At 33.8% G+C, this 8,812-nt stretch overlaps 2 protein-coding genes and 1 long non-coding RNA gene across 3 annotated transcripts in view; 2 read left to right on the top strand and 1 right to left on the bottom strand.

Moving 5' to 3' along the window:
- Positions 1-311, bottom strand: part of LOC109590445 (mediator of RNA polymerase II transcription subunit 15-like) — a 3,539-nt gene extending 3,228 nt beyond the window's left edge. The window contains exon 1 of the mRNA XM_020006367.1: positions 296-311. The gene's annotated coding sequence lies outside the window, so the exon portion shown is untranslated. The remainder of the gene's footprint in view (positions 1-295) is intronic.
- Positions 312-3,283: 2,972 nt separating this feature from the next.
- LOC109590453 (uncharacterized) lies at positions 3,284-4,070 on the top strand. Its single transcript, XR_002189326.1, has 3 exons — positions 3,284-3,316; positions 3,431-3,653; positions 3,807-4,070. It is a non-coding gene; the product is annotated as an uncharacterized LOC109590453 (long non-coding RNA).
- Positions 4,071-7,276: 3,206 nt separating this feature from the next.
- LOC109590397 (uncharacterized) lies at positions 7,277-8,788 on the top strand. Its single transcript, XM_020006324.1, has one exon. It carries the CDS (start codon positions 7,308-7,310, stop codon positions 8,622-8,624), a length of 1,317 nt encoding a protein of 438 aa, XP_019861883.1. The 5' UTR covers positions 7,277-7,307; the 3' UTR covers positions 8,625-8,788.
- Positions 8,789-8,812: the final 24 nt, after the last annotated feature.

The raw sequence follows: 8,812 nt of genomic DNA, 5'->3' as shown, positions 1-8,812 counted from the left end.
ATTTAGATGTTTAGTATTCTCCACTAGATAAATGTAATTAAATACAATACCACGTTTTATTACACTGTATAATAACTGTAGCATTCTGATGAGCTTCACTAGTACACTCTAATAAAACCTATAATATTGTAAATACAACAATATTTAATTAATATTAACATGTTACTGGTATAGTGAAGTGCCAAGTAACATCACCAGTCTCAGGGTAGTTATTAAAAGTTAGATTTACTGACTTATTATTGTGGTCTAGAGAAAGATTTTTATTAGACTAACTCTTAAAAAAACAAAGTATTACCTCTTTCATAATAAAAACTGATATTATTAGATAAACCTATTCCAACATCATTGATAGGAGAAACTGATACATTATTTAATATACAAGGATCAGGATTAGTAGCTGATATTGTAATATTAGTATTATTAGTCATGCTCACTAATCCATCGACTACATAGTATCCAGTGATAGGTACATTATCCAGTGTATAAGGAGATGTCCATGTTAATAATACACTGGATCCATTAATAAAGGTATAATTCATATTACCAACATTATCCAATAAACCTAAAAAAGAAATGATGATTCTACATTTTGCATGTGTGAATGAGATTCATGACTTATGATATTCACTAGGATGCCACTGTACCATAAATGGAAGTGTTTGTCATATGAAATGAATATGAACATTTTATTTATGAACACTAAATCAGCATTTTTTGAGCTGTGTGATGCAAATTTGCAAAAAGAGAAATAGCTTTGTTGACCAATAGTAACCAAGAGTGTACTCTTGCCGATATGTTTTTGTTTAAAGTATGACTTCTCAAGCTTATTTTTTTCTTGTTAGCACTGCTAACAAGAAAAAAATAAGTTTGAGAAGTCAATTTGAGCAATCCAGTAACTCAATTTGAGCAATCCAGATTGAGTCTCCATTACTCAATCAACTAAAATTCCCATTTAATATCTGTCATTTTATTTCACTATTATAGTGTAGTTTACTTTATACCAAAATGTGTGCTAATATAAAAGTGTTTTTCTGTAAATAAAGTCAGTTTTACTTCAGGTTGCTGAGAATTATTTGGGGCTTCAGTTTGGGGGGCTAATGGGCTATAGCATCCTCGACCTCTTGTTCTGCCATTTATGAAAGTTGATTATTCAGCTTTTAAATAATTAATTAAGCTATTTAGCCATTATTTTTGTGGTAATAATTTTTACGAATGTCTTCTAGCCTGCTATTTTGTGTTTTTATTTTTGTGAAAGTCAATATGCTATGTTGTGTATAAACAGTATTTGCGATTTTTAATTTTGTAGCTCCATCCCAAATAATTAAATCATAAATGTTTTGAGTACTCATTTTTCATTTACAATACAAATCTAACCAATTTTTGTGGATTTCATTTTCATGAAATTCTCATTTCTTTCAAAATTTACAAAAACAAAATCCACAAAAATCGAATGCATGCAGTTTAACATAGCTGAAAAGTAGAATATCATGAAAATTAAACAAGATTAAAGCCATGAAATAGATTATTGATTGATCCACAATATTTTTGGGCCCTGAAAATGTTGCTACATATGATACACACACACCATGTATACACTAACCTTGTATCATTAATATTGCTGTATTACTGGACACTATTTCAGGAGGATTATCAGTAATAGCTCTACATCTCACTTCAGTATTATTATTATGTTCATAAGCTGTTGCTTGTAGCTCTGCTGCTACATTACCACCATTATTAGTTGATGTTGCACTGAATCCTTTAGCTATAACACCAGTATCATGTACTGGTATATTATTAACTGTGAAAATAACTTCATCACCAGTAGCTTCACAAGAGAAGACAACAGTAGAGTTGAGCGTTGTATTAATAGACACTGGCTGAATTGTTATATCTGTGTAAATTAAAACTTTTGTAGCATTAATGTATCTAGCTCCACTTACTAGCACAATGAAACAACCGATAATAAAGTGTGATCAAAAACAAAGTCACAGGAACCTTTGCAACAGAAACGCAGACCATTATCAGAGACCTTGCTGACTCGTAGTCTGGCCCCGCCTCTTCGTCGCGCGGGGGCGCCACCCCCGGCCCGTGCGACGAAGAGGCGGGGCAGACTAGCTGACTCGCGCGCTATTCCAATTTGTCATTTGACCATAGATATTATAGACTTATAGATATTATAGATATTATAGACATGATTTTCACCATTTTGATGCAAATTCATGCAATTTCATGCATTAATAATCACGCACAGTCTGTACACGTGACGTCATCAGTTTCCAATCCCGGTTACGTAGTCTATAATATCTATGATTTGACCAGGCCTGCTGACGTACACGTGATCCATAGTGCGTGATCATAGATACTAATGGAAGGTCACTGGCTGTGCTGCTAGCGCATAGCTCTGAGCTGCATGCAAGCACTGCGGACCACACCTAGTTTTATCGTCGTCTTAACAATGACTCTCTGCAACATCATTATAATTTTCTTTCTTCTGCTGCAGCACAATCATTGTTCTGGTAAGTAGACTATTCATTTTCCCCATTTAGATATGTATTTCGGCATTCGTCAGTTTTAGCGGATATAACAGTAGAGCCAGTGTCTATTAATACAACGCTCAACTCTACTGTTATCTTCTCTTGTAAAGGAACTGGTGATGATATTTCCTTCAGAGTTAATAATACACCAGCATATGATACTGATATTATAGCTAAAGGATTCAGTGCAACATCAACTCATAATGATGGTACAGCAGAGCTACAAGCAATAGCTTATGAACAAAATAATAATACTGAAGTGAAATGTAGAGCTATTACTTATACTCCACCTCAAATAGTGTTTAGTAATACAGCAATATTAATGATACAAGGTTAGTGTGTGTATAGTATATTCATCATTATTCCAGTGCTTCTTCAGGTCTGTTGGATAGTGTTGTTGATCTGGCTTATACCTTTATTAATGGATCCAGTGTATTATTAACATGGACAGCTCCTTATACACTGGATAATGTACCTATCACTGGATACTATATTATAGTTAATGGATTAGTGAACATTATTACTACTAATAATAATACTAATATTACAATATCAAGCACTAATCCTGATCCTTGTATACATAATGTATCAGTATCTCCTATTAATGATGTTGGAATAGGTTCATTTAATGATATCAGTTTTTATAATGAAACAGGTTAGCATTACTCAATGGCTTTATTATGTTCACACTGTATCTTTCAGTTCCTCTCATTACTCCTCCTGTATCAGTGGTACCAGTAATTGATGGACAACTAATATCATTGAATATCAGTATTAATGTAAGTATATTCACCATAAGTGTATCACACAATGAGTAAACTAACAGCATAGCAAATGAATATTGCTTTCATAACTTATTCCCACGCACACACACACACACACATACACTGTAGGTCAGCACGATTTGTGAAGAAGAGTATCCTAATAGTATAACAGTTAATATACTGAATACTGATAACACAGTAATAAAAAACGCTAGTATATCAGCACAAGTTAATTACCAACTGATGATTACTGGAGTCATTGCTGTGCCTATTAATTTGTATACATTTGTTGCTAATGTATCACTGAGTAATAATGGAGGAACATTCAATAACATGTCATCTTTTACATTTAGTAAGTACCCCGGTACTATATAGCTGGTAATTTTCAGTGGAGGGAATTTCGGTTTAGAAAATTTTTAATTTGTAAAATTTTTCCTTCTCCAAAATTACCACCTATTATGGTAATTCATCTTCAATTACTTTTATAAAATGACTCATACACTAGGTTTTCTTGGACCAGTTACTAACATTAGCTCTTCAATAGACAACTGTTCTACTATTGATATAACATGGACTGCTCCTACAGTTGATGATAGAGTATCTATACAGTATTACATACTAAGAATATATGATGCTATTACTGGTAGTCCAGTGAGTAATGTATCAGTATATGATACCAGTTATCAGTTTATGGATAATAATTTATTTATTCATCGTTATACATATGTTATAACTGGAGTTAATGAATTAGGAGAAGGAATATCTAATAATGATACATTCTCATATCAAAGAAGTACATACATTACATACACTTCAATTGTTACATTGTTATAGTTCCCAGATCAACTAAAGCCAACACATCACTTAACATATTATCTTATACACAAGATATAGTTATTGCTGAACTCAATATCCCAGTATGTTATTAATACTTTTATCAATAATTTTTATTATTACTAATTTTAGATCGTACTGAAATGCACTGGTGAAGCTCCTGAACATGTTACAGTTACTGTACTATGTAATGGAACTAATAGCAGTACAACTTTTCTAATAGAACCTAAAAATAATTTTACAGATTTATTGCCAGTCCCTCTGTATCAAGAGTGTACTATCAGTATTCTATTTAGTAATGGCGTTGGTAGTAGTGAAGGATTTTCACTAGCATTTGGTCAGTTAGTATATACGTGTTTACAGGTTATATATTACAAAAGTTACATTAACAGATGCATTCCCTCCAAATATTACTACTACATGTACAGAAACATCCACAAAAACATCCACAGAAACATCTCCTACTACCATACCTGTTACACCAACTCCTAGTGTCAGTACTGGTTAGTATGACATATATTAATTTTAATACATATTATCTATGTGTATGTGTTGTAGTTATCATAATATCATCATCAGTGATTGGGATTCTTATTTTAATAATGCTCATAACAATGTGTCTCACAATAGCAGTTTGCTATTGCCATAAAAACAAGAGTAAGTCTTACAGCAAGTACACAAATATTAATTAACTGTTAATTGCTCTGCTTCATTAGAGTAGCTTATATTTGGTGACATTCTGTTCCTTTCTCTCTTTCTGTTAGGTCATTCAATTCAATTTGCTTGACCAGACCAACCTTACATCTAAAAAAGGAAGTAGCTAATTTTGAAAGTAACTCAAAACAATGTTACGCAACAATAATGTGAGACAAAATTATTTTTTGACTCATAATTAAAAATAAATATTTTATTTTACCGCAAATTCACCTGCATCATTATTACTTGCTGGAATCTCTAAATCTTGCTATATTAACAATTTTAATCCACATTATATATTGCTGATAGAAGTTTATAGATGCAATAAAAGTAACTACAAAGCTTGTCTATGTTGATAATAATTGCTAGAGAAGTTGTGAAAGTCAAGAAATAATTGTCAGTTTCTGACTCAACTTCACTTGATAACTGCACCTAAAGCAACAGCAAATACCTTTTATCTTCAACACTAGGAAAAAGTGCTTGGGTTCAGTTTCCTTTTTAAAATTAACCTTCCCATTACACTAGTACACGTATAATAATCAAGTTTTAGTATAAATAAAATACCTTTTTGATGCTTTATATGTAAATTAGCAAGTGCATGAATCATTATTGATAAATGAAGCTTCAGAAGCCTGTGGTGTAGTGATAAGGGGATCAATTAGTAGATTACTCTTATCTACATCATCATCAGTTTCTACAAAAATCACTAAATCAGTCAGTTTTAAGTACTTCTGCAGCATTTGGAGTAGGGTACCACAAAAGGTACCATTAATATCTACTGTGACATACATGTAATCTATCATTCCATCCTTTACATAAAATTTAGCTAAATTATACTCGTCAGGACATGCAAAGATCAGTAATAGTGCCAATAGCTAATAGCTTCATTGAAAAATTCGACAACCCCAGAGTAGAGTTTGGCACATAAAATCCAAACTATTATTGATAGGTTGCAACTTGATGAAAAGAAGTTGTGTTGTATCTATAATACAAATACTAATAATGCTAATGCATTGTTGTATTAATAATGACTTTGACTTTGTGTGACTTGCAAAGTCAACAATACTGACTTTGTGTGGGCCAGGTATGACTTGTAAAGTCAACAATACTGACTTTGTGTGGGCCAGGTAATGAATAATTATAACAAATCACACTGTGTATATGAACTGTCAAAAGCACACAATACTGCATTCTTGACAATACATAAGTGAAATCATACTTACTTGCTATATTGCAGAAAGCATAAGTGATTAGATCAGATGAGACATGCACTGCTTAAGATCAATAGGGACTGGCAGCTGATAAAAAAATTGTTGGTTTAAAGCATGTGTTTCATTGACAACTCACATGATTCATCATAGTAAAAATGAGTAGGTACAGAGTATGTGCAGCTAAATATCATTCACCCATACAATGTGAAAGAAATAATACAGGTGCATGCATAGGCGTAGGAATGATTCAAAAGTTGGGGGGGGGGCTCAACATTAAAAAGCATGACTTAGCATGTGAACATGGGGGGCTAAGCCCTTTTGTTCAAAAGTTGGGGGGGATTCCTACGCCTATGACATGTAAGTTGTAACAGGAAATACTTCAGCTTTTATGGTAAGGAAGGCATTACCATCACAATCCAATGTCATATTAACTTGAGGGCTAATAACCATTACATCACTTATAGCAGATACACCGTAAATACCATAGAAGTGGAATATTTTACTGCTTTTATTATTCAATTTTTAAATTTTTACATGTTTTTAATTTTACAGTTTACATGAGACCTACTATAAATTAATATAACTAGCAAAAAATTTACTGGTTTTTTTTATTTTACTTTTTTCTGTTATCGTAAAATTAAATTCGCCTTAAAATATTCCCCTAGATATACTAGATTCATAGCACCAATACTGAGTACCATACAGTTGGTTAATTTTGCAGGGAAAACTTTTTCAAATCTTCAAATTTTTAAATAACTTTACCTTCATACACCCTATGTCTGTCATACCTGTAAAAGGATCGTGTGACTGTCAAATGATCCAGTATCCTACCAAACTCTCTTTTGAGGGTCTGATGACACCACGTACATATATTGAATATCATATTGCTTTTGTAAACATTGTCTGGATTTTTATCTACAGAACAGATCACATAATATGCCACGTGACTAGAGTACTTGGGTGATAATAAAGGAAAAGTTTCCTGTAAGCTTTCTTGAGTTGTTCTTCGCTTGCATTTCTTTGAGCCACACCTCTGTCAGACTGGATAGGTAAATGCTTTCAAGCAGAATTTGCATAACTTATGTCAAGCAATGAAACTGTGAAAGTGTCATGTTAATTATGGTAACTGCCAACTTAAAAATAACATCTACAGGTAAACTTCCATGCAATTACCTGAACTTGCCAAGGTGATTACTTGTAAAGCTACATTATAAATTATCATAGATGTAGACTATTATTTTAATTTCAATCCTGATTTTGCTGTCATGTCTTCCAGCTCTTATATGCGTTTCTTGAATGAGGTCTTGCAAAATGCAAAGGCACATATGAAAGATGGCATCCCTGCTTTGGGTGTGCCTCCACTTGATCCTCTAGATATTGGAAAGCTTGCTTTTGAGGAAGGTACTTCTTATGTAAATTTCAAAGCATACTTTCGTGATGTTGCAATCCACGGGTTCTCAGCAATTAATATTAGCAAAGTATCATTTAATCCAGCAACACTTGAAGTCTCAGCCACAGCTGTTGTGAAAACCCTCAAGGTCACTGGTAAATACAAGCTCAATGGCATGGCAATCTTTGTCGTACCACTGGAAGGCAATGGAGACTTCACAGTAAAAGCTGACACAGTTTCTGTGAATATTAAAATGAAAGTCGGCAACAATTTTGGCATAGATTTAATGAAGACCAAAATGGAAGTGGAAAAAATTGGCTTTGATTTCAAAAGTGTTCATGCAGAATTAACAGGCCTTGAAGGAGGAGGGAATCTTGATAAGACTCTCAATAGTCTGATCAACAGTATTGGTGGACGAGTATTTAAGCATGTAGAGCCAGTCTTATCAGGTGCTATGGAACATCAGTTGCAAGCTCTTATAAATGACGAATTGAAGAAACTACCAACTGCTGGTAATGCAATGGCAGATAAACCTCCCATCATGGCAAAAGCTTTCTGCCGTCCACAGTTTGACCTGATCAGTGAGAAAGCAAACACTGGTAACATGGACAGCGTCTTTGATAAAATACTTGCAAATGTCAATTTTAAGTTATCACAAGGTTACGATCCATGGAAAGTAGACCAAGATGCTGAAACTTCATTCAGTAAAAGTATCAGCAGTGGTATACCTTTCATGCCTGATATTCACATTGGTGGAAGTGCAAGGTTTCACGATATTCAGATTTTCGGACTCTCGCATCTTGTTCGTACCGGGCCAGTTACCCTTTCAGTTTCTCCACCTTCGCTAGCTTTCCAAATTGGTGTGGCTGGCTCTGTTCATGGTGGTGGGGATTGGTCAGCTTCCTTGACTCCTATTCATATTTCGGGATCTGGGAGTGTTAGCATCGGTAACTTCAGCATTGGCGGAAAGATCAAAATATCGAACAAGAAAGGAAAAATAGAGAGCATCGGGTTTAGTTCAGATCCCGATGTACATGTTGATATCTCTGGTCTTGGCCCTCTCTCTTGGATAGCCTCGCAGTTCATGGATGCAGCTGCAAAAGTCATTTCTCCTTGGTTAAATGATATTGTGATGCCCAAGGTGACGGATGTGCTGCAAAATGAGCTGGACAACGTTGAGCTCCCTTTCTAATAAAGCATGATTGAACAGATTTTTGTTTAGCACTATGAAACATCTAGACTAGTTATTAGTTTTAGTTATCAATACTGAATTTATAATAGATTTAGAATTTTTTTCAGTAGCTATTGTGCATGCAAAGAGCAAATTCATCTTCTGCATGTTCTCTTACACTGAAATGTTCATGAAAAATTTAAGTTTCA

The sequence above is a fragment of the Amphimedon queenslandica genome, unplaced genomic scaffold (genome assembly GCF_000090795.2).
Source record: "Amphimedon queenslandica unplaced genomic scaffold, v1.1 AMPQUscaffold_13510, whole genome shotgun sequence".
Classification (NCBI taxonomy): Eukaryota; Metazoa; Porifera; class Demospongiae; order Haplosclerida; family Niphatidae; genus Amphimedon; species Amphimedon queenslandica.
Note: the sequence above shows the minus strand (reverse complement) of the source record. Positions and strands in the feature narration are given on the sequence as shown.

What these genes read in the sequence shown, in the direction of transcription:
- LOC109590397 (XM_020006324.1), top strand. Translation starts at nt 7,308, where the DNA reads ATGTCTTCCAGCTCTTATATGCGTTTCTTGAATGAGGTCTTGCAAAAT.